The 13905-nt window shown below is 39.6% G+C and overlaps 1 protein-coding gene across 1 annotated transcript in view; it reads left to right on the forward strand.

Annotated features, from left to right (window-relative positions):
* Positions 1-13905, forward strand: part of OXCT1 (3-oxoacid CoA-transferase 1) — a 138985-nt gene that overhangs the window by 106468 nt on the left and 18612 nt on the right. The window contains exon 14 of the mRNA XM_075932505.1: positions 3737-3826. Coding sequence (XP_075788620.1) covers positions 3737-3826 — 90 coding nt within the window. The remainder of the gene's footprint in view (positions 1-3736; positions 3827-13905) is intronic.

Here is a 13905-nt window from a genome sequence, read left to right on the forward strand (position 1 = left end):
CAAACATATTTTAAGTGATTTAATGTAAGTAAAAAGATCTGGGCAGCTTTAACAGTTGGTAGTAGGGATGTAAAGGACTAGTCAACTATCCAGTAAGTAAATGCTTATTGGATAGTTGACTAGTCACTCCCCTCTCCCTCCCCCCCCCTCCGCCCCACTGCCTCTATTACATATTACATAGAGGCAGGAAGGGAGGGTTAGTAAAAGGAGGTACTTAAAAGCAGCAGCACCGCATGGAGCCTGGGGTCAGCTTCTCCATGTGTCACTGCTGCTTTGAATGCTGCGGGGAGCCCGGGATCAGCTGGGGAGTTCCCAGCTGTCCCCAGTTTCCATGCACTGGCCAGCTTTGAAATGTACAAGATTCCCCAGCGGGGTCTCTTGTGCATTTCAAAGAGAAAGTACAGCATGTAGCTTGGGGTCAGCGCAGGACTCTGAGTCCCCCACTGGCTCTGGGCTCCATGCAGCATTCCAACTTTGAAATGCGCAAAAGCCCTCCGCTTGGGGCTCTTGTACATTTCAAAGGCTGAACGCAGACGTGCTTACCAACTACTCGACTATCAAGTTAATTGCTACTTAACATCCCTATATAGTAGTTTTTTACCTTGCAAAAACAGAACTATGCCATTTCCCGTGGATATTTGTTTCACTACCATAAAGAAATTCCCACTTGTGTTGTCGGCCAAATTGACAGTGGTGTCAGCTTTTTTCTGTATGATCTAATACATGGTGTGCTTTATGTCATGGAGCATTGCTATGCACCACATTGCCTTATTGACATATGGGACACCACATGGGGGAAGGGATAGCTCAGTGGTTTGAGCATTGGCCTGCTAAACCCAGCTTTGTGAGTTCAGTCTTTGAGGGGGCCATTTAGGGATCTGGGGCAAATCTGTCAAGGATGGTACTTGGTCCTGCCATGAGGGGAGCAGACTGGATTCAGTGACCTCTCAAGGTCCCTTCCAGCTCTGTGAGATAAGTATATCTCCATATATTATTATTAAAAGGAAATAAATGGAACAGAAAGAATGACCTTGGGAAATGTTTTACCCTTTGGAAGCTCCTCATATGTACATCTCTTTCCAGGTTGCTTGGCCTAATACTGCTTTGTTTTTCATACACAAAAATAATCTGTATTTCAGTCTAGAGTACTAATTTTTAATTGAAGAAACAGCCAATCAGAGGAAGAACAATGATAAAATCGTCGTGACAGAAAGCACTGTGTTAGACCCTTACTCTCAAATTGCCTGACAGTTTTATGCAAAGCACACCTGTAGGCAGAGATTGACAAGCCATTTTATTTCTGCAGCACTCCAAAAAGAAAACCAGCTAAATATACACCACAGGCACTTTATATCCAGTATAGCATGCATGCAGTTATATAATTGGGGGAAAGACATATTCTATAGCCTCATAATACAGCGATGGTAGCAATCTTTTCTTCCACTCATATCTCAGGACAGTGTAAACAGAAGCTTCTAAACTTAGACATTTTAAAAGCATCTGGTACAGATAACTTGCAGTGAAGAGGTTTAAAAAAACTGGTTTAGGAGCTTGTTGGAACATGAATGCTGATAATCAATTAAGTCTTGGAGCACTGGGGAAGTTCCAGAAGACTGGAAGAAAGCTAGTGTGCCAATTTTTTGAAAGGATAAAGGGTAAATATAGGTTTGGTAGCCAGACATAGATCCCAGGCAAGCTAATGGAGCTGCTGACATGGGACACAACTAATAGAGCTAAATAAGGATAAAGTAATTATTGCAAATCAACATGAATTTATGGAAAAATAAATCCTTCAAGTTTCATTGTTAAAGGTAACAAGTGTTGACATAACATACTAGGACTTTTGTAAGATGTTTAACTTGATACTGCACAATATTTTGATTTTAAAAGACCCAGAACAATATGGAAAGTAGAATTCAACACATTAAATAGATTGCAAACTAGCTAACTGATAGGTCTCAGAGTGTAATTTCAAAGAGAGTCATAAGACTGGATCCGTTTCCACTGGGTTCTTTTCCCTGGGCTAATTAACATTTTTATCAATGACCCAGAAGAAAACACAAAATCATCATTGATGAAATGACACACAAATTGGAGGATCTGTAAATAATGCAGAATACAGGTCACTGATTCAGAGCAATCTGGATCGCTTGGTTAATTGGGCAAAAGTAATCAATATATTGTTAACAGGCCATTCTTACTGGAGGATGGGGAGCTTTATTCTGGCAAGGAGTGACTCTGAAAAAAGATTAGGGGACCATAATGGATAATCAGCTGAACATGAGCTCCCAGTATGATGCTGCAGTCAAAAGAGCTAATGTGATCCTGGGAGACATAAACAGGGGAAACTTCAGTAGCAGTAAAAAGGTTATTTTCTTTCTGTTTTTGGCACTGATGCAACTGCTGCTGGAATACAGTATCCAGTTCTAGTGCCCAGACTTCAAGAAGGATGTTGATAAGGTGGAGAGGGTTCAGAGAAAAGCCATGAGAATGATTAATGGATTAGAAAACCTGCCTTATAGTGATAGACTCAAGGAACTCAATGAAGCACAAGGAGAAGGCAAGGGCTGACCTGAATACATTCTGTAATCACCTACACGGTAAACAGATATTTAATAGTGAGTTCTCCAGTATAACAGAGTCATTTGTATCATGATCCTGTGGCTGGAAGTTGAAGCTAGAGAAATTCAAACTAGGAATAAAGGGTTGAATTTTAACAATGAGAGCATCCATCCATTGGAACAATTTACTAAGGGTTGTGATTGATTCTCCTTCACTGTCAATTATTCAATCATTTCTGGTGGTTTTTCTAAAAGATATGCTCTTGGAATTATTTGAGGAAAATATTATGGCCTATGTGATAGGAAATCAGACAAGATGATCACAATGATCCCTTCTGGCCAAGAATTTATATCACACTGTAAAAGAAATAATGCCTGTCATAACTGCCAGACATTACATGGCTGAGGAACAAAGAGAAATCAATATTGATCCATATTTATTTATTTTATTTACCTGTTTCCAAAACATAACAAAAACTTCTGGTGTGAAATCGAGACAGCAGCTTGAGCTAGCATGGTGCTAAAGCCAGGGTTTTCCAAACAGTGCATGTACAGATCCTGTTGCTAATTTTTAGCCAACAAAATTTTCCTCTGCCGAAAGAAAAAGATGCTTCTATCAGTTTAGGGATTAACATTGTGCTTTTAAAATATGGCCTAAAATTTTTATGCCACATGAACCTAATTAATGTCTCAGGGACATCTGGACTCCAGTTCAATAAAGGACTCAAGCAGTACAGTCAATGAGACTACTCGTGTTTAATGGTAAGGACATGCCATAGAAGTCAGCGAGGCAAGTCACATACTTAAAATAATCATGTGCTTAGGCTCCAATTCAGAAAAGAATATATCTCCTTTGTCTTCAATTGCGTTATACCGAAGATGACTTCGACCATGTGTTTTGATTCATGACTTTCTGTCTACCCACATTAGAGAGTGCAGTCAGTTCTTGAAATGGGCCAAGAGATTATAACTGACTGCTTGTTTCCCTACAATGTTGTTATGTCATTGGCAGTGATCATGGAATATAGTGCTTTTTGCATAGAAAACTGGCAAACGTTATCTTTCTGAGATGACTCTATCTCTGTGCAGGAAAAAGTTCCTCTTGTGTTAAATTGTCTCCTGTTGTAGTAAATATGCCAAGGCATTTGACTCTCCTTTTCAAAACCTTGTTTTAGGGCAAGATGGTGAAAGGAATGGGCGGTGCTATGGACTTAGTGTCTAGTGCACGAACCAAAGTGGTTGTCACCATGGAGCACTCAGCCAAGGTAAACTTTTCTCTCTCCCTTCTCAATGGTAAAATCTAAACCAATATTTTTCATTATACCAACAAGTTACTTTATGTTCACTGTGGGGATGCTTAGCAGTATTGCAGTCAGTTATAGAACACTTATTTGTTTCTCAGATACAAATCTTTGACTTTAAATTAATTCAGTACTCTATTTTGAAATAACATACATTTTGAGTGTTTTTGTGTGATTTCAGTGTTTGTTCAAATTGGTGGGTGTACAGCAGATGTTATCAATGGTACTTATTCTTCAGCTTACAACCAACTAGAAAAGGAAGTTTTCCATGAACATTCATTTCACTGTGAGGAAAAGAAATTTCTGTTGAAATTGCTGCCCAAATTGTTAGTGACAGCTCAATGAAACAAGACTTATCTGCATTATTTCAGACAGCCTGCTTTATATTGCTGCATTGCTTTTATAAAGGTAGAAACTTCCATTATTGATAAATAATGAATTCTGGGGGACGAGAGCAGGGGTGGGCAATCACTTTTGATGGGGGAGTCTACTCCAAAAGTTTGGTAATTGGTCAAGGGCCGCATTTCCTATGGTGGGGGGTCTGGGATGGAGATTGTATGGAGGAGGGAGGTTGGGGTTAAGGTTAGGGACCTGGGGTGCAGGAGAGGATATGGGATCTGAGAGGAAGTTTGGCTGAAGGAGGGGGTTTGCAGTGCATGAAGCTTCCCCCTTTCCTATCCTTGGTGCTGAGGGGCAAATGGGGTGGTCAGCTGCTCTGAGCCCTGGGACTACTCCCTGCTTGTAGGTCCAGTGGGATAGGCTGTGGGCTGGATTGGAGGGCTTGGCGGGCCAGATCCAGCCCCCGGGCCATATCTTGGCATCCCATGCACTTTGGGAAACATTACAGTATTGGCTGGACACTTGATTGCATAGGAAAGTTATGCAATCTGCTAAAATATTTAATATTACTTTTTAGTTTCCCAGTTGAACAAAACTTGTAGATGCTGGTAGAATATGGAGAAAAAAAGCACAGCAAAGAAAATCTGGTATTGTGAGAGAATTTTCTTTATCTCGTTTCTCTGCAGCATCAAATGCAGCTGAGATGGTACATTGAACAATGTGGGCCAAGGTGGTGAGGTAGCACTGAGCATTCTGTCACTGAGATGTTTGCCTGGCTAACTCACCTTCCTTTGCAACATGTGGGTGCCAGTCACTTACCAGGAGTATCTGAGTATATCTCACTTAATCATTTCCCTGCCATTGCAGGGGCCTTGAGCACAGGTGCACCTTGCTCCCTCCTGTTCTCTGCCTGTGACACACAGTAGTCTAGATTTCTGTGGACTCCACTATTTTGGTCTAATAGCCGTTATTTGAGTTAGTGTGCCAATGCTGGGTAGTATTGGGAACCTGTGATATACAGAAGGTCAGATTTGATGACTTTCATGCATTAAAGTCAAAGTAACAATGAGAGTTAATGAAAAGCAACAAAGAACCGGGAAATGGTTTATGGACTCTTTCACTGGTTCATACATGACAAAGGATAGTATTAAATTTAAAGCCACCCGTGGAGACATTTACAGCCATTGCCCACATTGCCTCTGTTTTTTGGATAAAGGATAGAGTTGACAATCTGGACCCTCCAGCACTAATTAAAAGAAATGAAAATTGTATCAAGCTTTACAGGGTTAGTACACAAGCTCTAAAGCTATTACAGTATAAAATACGCAGCTGAATAGTATCATTATTTCTGTTTGTCACAGGAGATAAAATCAACAGAGCTGTGTTACTTTATGTGGGCAGAAATTTGAGCCAGCCTCTCCCCGATGCCTTTACCTCTGAGAGTGTCACTGTTACGAGAGTTCTGTGCTTGGAGTGTTTGTCCTATTGAACCTTAAATTAGGAGCATGTAGTTAGGGGATTGATGACACTTAAATTGATTTACCAAATCCAAGTTTTTTTCTTGTATTTTAATGCACTGTCAATTCAGTTACATGTTTTGTTTGGAAAGACTTTCTAAAAGATTCTTGACACCGTATTAAGGTGTTGCTCTTTCTCATTGTATCATCAAAACAGCTGCAATACAGAAATTACCTCTCTCACTGTGTAAGATAATAAGACGTGCATTGCATAAGGTAGTAATCATGCATATTGAAGTACTTCCTGTGTTGCAAAGATTTTTAAAAATGTATTTATTCTTATCAATTTTTTTCTAAAACAACTGTAATATTAGTTTATGGGGGGGGAGGGGAGAGATTTTGTAAAGGTGGCACATAGTGCATGCAACCAGTGAAGAGGTTCAGTGTTTGTAATCTGTAAACTTGCTAATGAGCGCTATATCTGAGACCACCAAATTAGTATTGTGGCGGAACCTATGATTATGCTAATGTCACATTTAAATGTCTGGTACATATTTGGAAGAAAATTGTCGTGCATAAATATCAAGCAACTGAAACAAAATAAGCACCGGCTAGCTTTGGAAAAAGCTATTTATAGTATAAAAGAATACTTCAGTTTCACAGTAAAACTTATATAAAGTGTTAACCAACAGAAAATTTGGTTTAGCTTAAAATTGTTAATACTGCACTTCACTACAACAGATCCTTAGTACAGAGTAGTCAGGCTCAGACTGGTACTTGCTTTCATGCATTTGCTTATGATACTTTAAGGCTGCATGAAAGACTTTTCTTTACACTCAGTTGATGTCAATGAGACTGCCCACATTTTTAAATTGAAAATAATTGAGCCCTCTGCAACTTGTGGAATCAAGCCCTGAGATTATAAATGCTTCAGAACAGGGACTGTCTCTTACTGTGTGTTTGTACATTGCATAGCATAATGGGGTCCCAGTCTTGGCTCGACTTTCTGGAAACCACCATAACACTATTATTATTAGTAAGCCAGAAGATTTTTAAAAATCTAAATGGAAAAGCAAAAGATTTTCTTTTAGAGGTCTTCAGAATCCAACACTCCCTCACTGATTTTTCCTATTAGGGCGTGTTTTGAAAAAGCCTTACAAGATGACACACTCTGCACAGATATGTCCTTACCAGAGACAAAAAATGCGCTTACATGTCCTTCCTTCATGAAATAGCTTTATCGTACAATGGGCAGGTTTTGCAATCTGGAGAGTTTCATTCTGTCCTAGGGCTTGATAGCCGTGGATTCTGAGGCAGCTAAGTAACAAATGTGTAACTCTTTATTATGTTGCTAGTGGGCGAACAACAAATATCTGTATTTGGAAAAATTAAGAAAAACAAAGCAAAGTAACTGAACAACTATGTAACAATGGAGAGACTACAATAGTGGGAAGAACCCTGAAGTTACTCTGTCTCACAGAGAGGCTGCTGGGGTCACTCCTCACTCAGAAGGAGGGGAACTCAAAGGCATGAAAGATGCATATATGATCCCAGTGGACACAGTTGGTGAAAAGATTCCACTCTTTAATGCAGTGTTTTTCAAACTGTTCCGTGGCACAATAACTTTCCCGCCAACCCTTCCCCCACCTCTGACTTTAAAATGTTGAGCAAAGAAAAAAAAACTTGGTGTTCCTCATTTTAAAAAAATTGTTTAGTGTTCCTCGGTCTTAAAAAGTTTGAGGAAACACTGCTCTAGTGCATGCATAACAAGAGTGGGATCCTCATATACAGATACTCAAAGAAGAATTCCTTGAAATAGACCAGATAATCTCACTAGTCTTTAAAATTATACAAACAATCCTCTGTTTCTGCACCTATAGCCAACCTTTTGTATCTCCAGGATAGCAGAAACCTAAAGTTAATTATGGCCTGTCTCACCTATGTTTTTAAAGTACAAAACATTTTTAGGGATTTTATAATTAGGTCTATAAAAATTAAGAATGCCTTAAGGAATTTTACTGTGTATAACAGTAAATATGAAAGCTAAGCAAATTAAGTGATTTTTTTTTTAATTCCTTGAGGGATTCCTTTTCATCACTATAACAGTTCAATGAGACTCTCATTAAAAATATGGAAATTTCATGTTTTATCAGAAACAGCCTATTGAAGATGGAAACATTAAAAAACAGAGCCCCAAGTTGACCAGATAATGTGTGTGCATTTGCAAGTACATAAACACAAATGTATTTGCATAGGCAAATGTCAAAAATGTGATTGCAAATTACTAGTTGTGTGTGCAGCATGTGCATATTCTACAGGCACAGCCTTGAAACAGATATGTTCAAATACTGGATAGCTCTTAACCTCCAGAAGCTGGGTAATTCACTTAGGCTGTGTCCAGACTTAGGGGTTTTTTCGAAAAAAGTAGCCTTTTTTTGAAAAAACTTCACCTGCGTCTAGACTGCAGCTGCGTTCTTTCGAAATTAAATCGAAAGAACGCGGCTTTTCTTTCGACGGCGGTAAACCTCATTGCACGAGGAAGAATGCCTTTTTTCAAAAGTGCTCTTTCAAAAAAAGGCGTTCTTGAAAGCAAACAGGGCTTTTTAGAAAGAGAGCATCCAGACTCACTTGCTGCTTTCTTTCAAAAAAGCGGCTTGCTTTTTCGAAAGTTCCACGTGCAGTCTAGACGCTCTTTTTCGAAAGAGGCTTGCAGTCTAGACATAGCCGTAGGGCTGACATTACATACATAACTCATCCATTCTCTGCTTAAAATGGTATAAGCAAGAACCTTTTTTATTATAATCTTGGGACTGACTTGCTTGTAATTTTAATCAATGGTAGTGCTGAAATCTGAGGAGAATGAAAACACAAGCATTATGCTCATATGAATTGTGGAGTTTTATTTAGTTATTCTTGGATGCATAGAGTGCTGGCCATATGGGTGGGTGACTGCCCAGGGTATCATAGTCAGGGGATGTGCTTTGGTCAGGAAGCTGTAAAAGGGCACTGAGCTCCTGGGTTGGGGTGGAGAACCTTAGGCCCGGGGACTAGCTGTGGCTCTTGGCTTGCCTGGATCTGGCCCCCGAGGCTCAGGGCCCCCTCTATCATTGGGGAGCACACCCTGGTGCTCCGGCCCCCCCACTGTGGTCTGAAGCACACAATATTTGCTAGGCAGGGCCCCCCCTAAGCTCTGGTGTGCCAGGGGAATGTGGAGAATGTCTTTCTGCATCTCAGTCGGAGGTCACATAGGGGAGGGGGGTGTCTTTTGGGGGAGTTTTCTCACTTGTGTGCAGCCCCCAACTGATTCTTCTGTGAGTCAGTAGCCCCTGACCTAAAAATGCTCTCCACCCCATCATAGGTAATGATAAATATGCAGAGAGAGAGAGAGAGGATAAAAGGGGCTGCAGGGCAGGAGCTGGACACTCTCACAAGTCCTCTCTTCAACCTCCCAGTAGCATGACATCTGCAGTGCCAATGCGGGTATTCCTGATGCTGGGAGCCCTATGGGAGGGGGATAACAATTTCATCCAGGACTCCATTTTTTCTAAGATGAGCCCTGGTGCGTGTACCGGTGTATATAATTTGGGGCTTTAAGTACAAGAAATATCTTATGTGCATTTCTTTTTGTGACCCTGTTGTGGAAATGCCTGAATTGCTTATTCTGTCTCTATTTTCTGTGGGAAGGTACTACCAAAAGTAAAGTGAGTTCTTCATTTTTCAGCAAACATTTGGTCTCAAAAGTTGATACTCGTGGGCTACAACCCTATCTTTTGCTTTTGCTTCTGTCACCAAAACCAAAAACATTTATTTTCATTGTTATCTGTAATTATCATCTCCTCCTTGAATGGTTTATTGCATTATATAATCAGAATGTATGGTAAATGTGCTGCTCATATAACATACTGTGCGATTATCTACTTGTCATTCCTGAGACTGGCAGGAATCATAGCATTCGCACAAACTCATTTATTTTTAAATTGAGAATTTTGCTCTCCCTGGAGATCTTCTACTTTAGAAGCTTGTCTCTCTCTTTTGGTTCTCGATGCTGCTTGCTCCTGTTGCTCCAAGAATGAAGAAATTGCAAATACATAAATCTAAAGCTGAGAAATAGAAAGCTGCTGTTACAATTGTTAGATACTCTCAAAAACCAAGAACATGCAGAACCCTTACCAGAGCCACCACTTCTGAAGCAAGAAACATTCCCTTGGGATAACTATTTCTGTGAAAGCAGATTTTCTGTTCAGTCCTACTTATTCCTTTACCCTAAAGAGTTGCTCTCTGACAGCAAGCAGTTGTTTCATCTACATCGAAGTAGTACCTCAGAATCATCAGAGGATCACTCTTTCATCCCCCTCAGAACCCAGCAATCCTACCAACTGAAATAAATATATAAATACACATTAGCCATGCTCTTGGAAAAGAAGATTTTATTACAGAGTCACACTGGTAAGAAGACAATGGCTTTGAGCCAGCTGAAGACATCCCTTTTTTGTATGTTGTCTGTTCAGACTGCAGTGTCTTCAGAGCAGATATCTTTGTTTTACCTTGTTGCTTAGCAGATAAACAACAGTAATAAGATAATTCACAGGATTGATAACAGATTAACAGAAATCAGGGTTTCAGAGGGATAGCCGAGTTAGTCTGTAAAAGGAAAAACTTAAACAGCAAATAGTCTAGTAGCATTTAAAGACTAACAAAACCTGTAGATGGTGTCATGAGCTTTGTGGTCACAACCCACTTCTTCAGATGATTGGAGTGTTGGAAGTCCAGACCAAGAATAAGGGAAGGAGGAAGTGGCGGGGGGGGGGGGGGGGGGAGGAGGAGAGAGATGGGTAGATAAGTTTCAAAGGAATAGTGGAGAAAAAAATTAAAAAACAACAAATAGTCTATTAGCATCTTAAAGAGTAAACAGTTAAAAGAGCCTGATAAGAACCATTAGTCTTCACTAGGGAAGGAAGAGTACTAACAAGTGTAGTGAAAGGCTACAAAGGAGAGAGGAATGACATCTAGCTTCTCCAAAAATAAATGATTGACATCAGATCCTCTAAATCTACAGGGGTGTCTGTGAATGTCAGTAGTGGGGGAGAAAACAAGAGAAATGTTAAGTGTGGAAAAGCCAGAGGGTGAAGGAACTAGACACCAGCCAAGGTTACTGCTGCAGTGTTAAGAGTTGATAAAGTAACTTCAGTATCTGTAAAGAATATTGAATTTGGGCATTGTCAGCTCTAATAAGCATCAGCATAGTTTTCTTCACATTTACCCATATCATAACTTATGTGCTGTTTGCATTCTCTGTGGCAAGCACAAGTTTAGTATGAATAGAAGGACATCATCTAGGTTCTATTACATCATTTATTCTGGAGCTTTGGGAAACCATCATTTTGTATTGTGGCATGAGTCAGGGTAATCTAGTTATTTTTCAGTTGAAGCTATTATTTTTTCATTCTATATTCTCTTAAACTATTTGAAGGAAGAAGTGGCAGACATTTAATATTGGAGAATACCCCAAGAGTTCACATGTAGATTTGAACTGTCCCAAAATTCAAGGGGATTTAGACGTAGCATGATGGTTTTTTCTCATCGTAACTATACTTAATATCTGCCACAAGTAGATATTCCATGATTGATACATTAGACCACGAATTTAGCTCAGTCTTTAAACTTTTTATTTTATAACCAGTTTAAATTGCTTTTTTACATCTTCGGCTATAGTGATGACTCACAAAACCTCCAGGTTGTTATGATATACTTGTAAATTCTCAGAAAATTTGTTCTGTACTCAACAGTAAGTGCTGTACTTTTGAAGACAACTTCCTGTATTTTTTATACATACAAAGAAGTTGAATGCCTGAACTAAGCATAAGATAGAACTCAGTGTTCATTATAAAGTAGCAACCAGCATCTCCATGTGGATTTATACATCTTCCTTTAAACTTTGGTAAGTACTTGAATGCTAGGTATTTTCTCGCCATTGAGTGCTGATTGACAGGGCATATATTAAGAAAATTGATAAAACTGTTTTACTGTTATTTAAGTAGTAATTGACAGCAATTCCTTTATCTTTTTTTCCCCTGAGTTACTTTTTTGCTTGTAAAGGCCAGAGTGACCTTTTATTTATCCACCAAACAGGCACAGATGAGGCAATGTTAGTTTGGGGAAACATGCATTACCCCACCCAGGAATAATAAAAATCAAGTTTGGTCAACAACTGAGTGGGTATAAAGACTTTTTTTGTCACTAAGAATAGTAAAAAACTGTATATAGCAGCATTGCAGTGGTGCCTTTCTGAAGCAGGAGTTGGATGGAGACTGCCAGTGCAAACGATTGAACAAAGAGATTGTAACTGATATCAGTCACCCTTGGCAGGGGGCCAAACTAACACAGGTGACGAAGAGCTGAAAAGTACATCCCATTACCCTATGTTACATCCCATTACTCCTCTGCTGTGGACTGTTCTTATTTTGATACATAGTGGTAGATCCATGACTTATTTGCTCTCAAAGAACAAATGTGTGACTCCGTAAAACAATGTTTTAGCATGTGTTAGACCAGATTTGGGGAGGTCCTATGCACTCTCATGCCCCTCTCTTACACAATCAACACCTTTTAAATACTAACAAATCCGATCATCCCATTTGAGTTCGCAGTCTGGTATGGACCCTCAGGTGTGGATGGAGGTGTGTGGATGCTAATAACCAGCTCAAATGCTAAGCAGCAATAAAATCATTTTCATCTGAACTGTTCAAGAAGCTGAAATGCTGCATCTGTTCTCAGGGTTACTAAGGCTCTCTTCAAACTATCATCTCTGCAAGCCTGCACATTTCAGTCTCCATAGGATACCAAGAGGAGATATTACATGACCTTAATGGCGTTCTTGCTATGTTGCTGAAAACTTTTAAAGTAGTGCAGATCAATCTTGGCTGTTATGAGAACAGAATACCAGAAGGTCCTTGAGATAGAGACGACACAAGTCGATCATTTGAAAGCAATGCTGTCTGTCTCAACTCATTATTTTCATTTAGACTGAGTCAGTTTTATCTGAGTAGTTGCCTTGATGTCAGATGTGGATCTTGCCGATATAAATCAGCATGAAGCAATAGTTCCTTACGGAAAAAAATCTTCACAACCACACAGATTGCTCATTTTGTCAGCATCCAGGAATTGATTCTGCTGAGGTACGGCTGCTCAATCTATTTTAGACTTAAGGATAACTGACTGTTGTAGAACTCAGAAAATTCATCACTGAGTGCAGCTGATTAATTTAGACTTGCAACACTCTAGATCTTCTTTTGAAATTTAAAAAAGAAAAATGATAAGATATCAAGTGACAAGAGTGTGGTATTACTAGAGTATATGCTTACTGCTACTTCTGCAAAATACCTACAACTAGTAATCCAAGGGCAATGATCTGTCCATTTACGTTCATTCAAAGCAGTTTCTGCCTACATTAATTTAATAGGATATCTCATGGTTCAGCCAACACATAGTGTCCCCAAAGGAAATTAAACCGATTCCTTTCGATAATATTTGCAGGCTAACGTTCTAAGAGAGAAACTATGTGGTTTCCAGATAACACTTTTGAATGGTTGTTCACCTCCATTGTTTCTGGACTTTGGTATTCATAGCCCTGGGGAAAGGGTGAGCATGAAATCTGTTGGTTAGAGGGACTGCACTTGGTTATATGAAAAACTATTCTTGGCTGTGGGTACAGCCTCCTAGAGGCTAGAATTGGTTACATGTGCATCAGACTCTGTAATTACTGTATATAGATAAGTATGTCAGAAATAGCATGCCCTCAGCCAGTGACCTTCTTTAATTATTTTCCATGATAGGGCTGATTCTGGAAGCCTACAGGATGGGAGGGAGATGGGCATTTCTCTCTAGTTTGCCATTATGAATTGGGATGAGAAATGCCACAGTAGATAGAAGTACATGACAGAGTAACACTTTCACAAAGAAACGTCATGTATTCCTGGTAGATTTAGTCTGGGGATTGCTGCCAAATCCTCAGCAAATAAGGATGGATGGTCATATCAGTATAGAGACCCCTGTATCAGTAGGAGAATGATGGGAAGGAAGAATTTCTCCATAACTGGTGGATATACTTGCAAACGTTCATCCTTTCTGTAAAAGAGACTCTAGAAATAAAGACCCACAGCTAAGAAGCTTGCTCAGCCTGGTTTTCATACATGTAAGAGGTTGTTATTCCCTTTTACTCCTCCTCATGAGTCTGTGATCTAAGAGACA

Source organism: Pelodiscus sinensis, chromosome 6 (assembly GCF_049634645.1).
Source record: "Pelodiscus sinensis isolate JC-2024 chromosome 6, ASM4963464v1, whole genome shotgun sequence".
Classification (NCBI taxonomy): Eukaryota; Metazoa; Chordata; order Testudines; family Trionychidae; genus Pelodiscus; species Pelodiscus sinensis.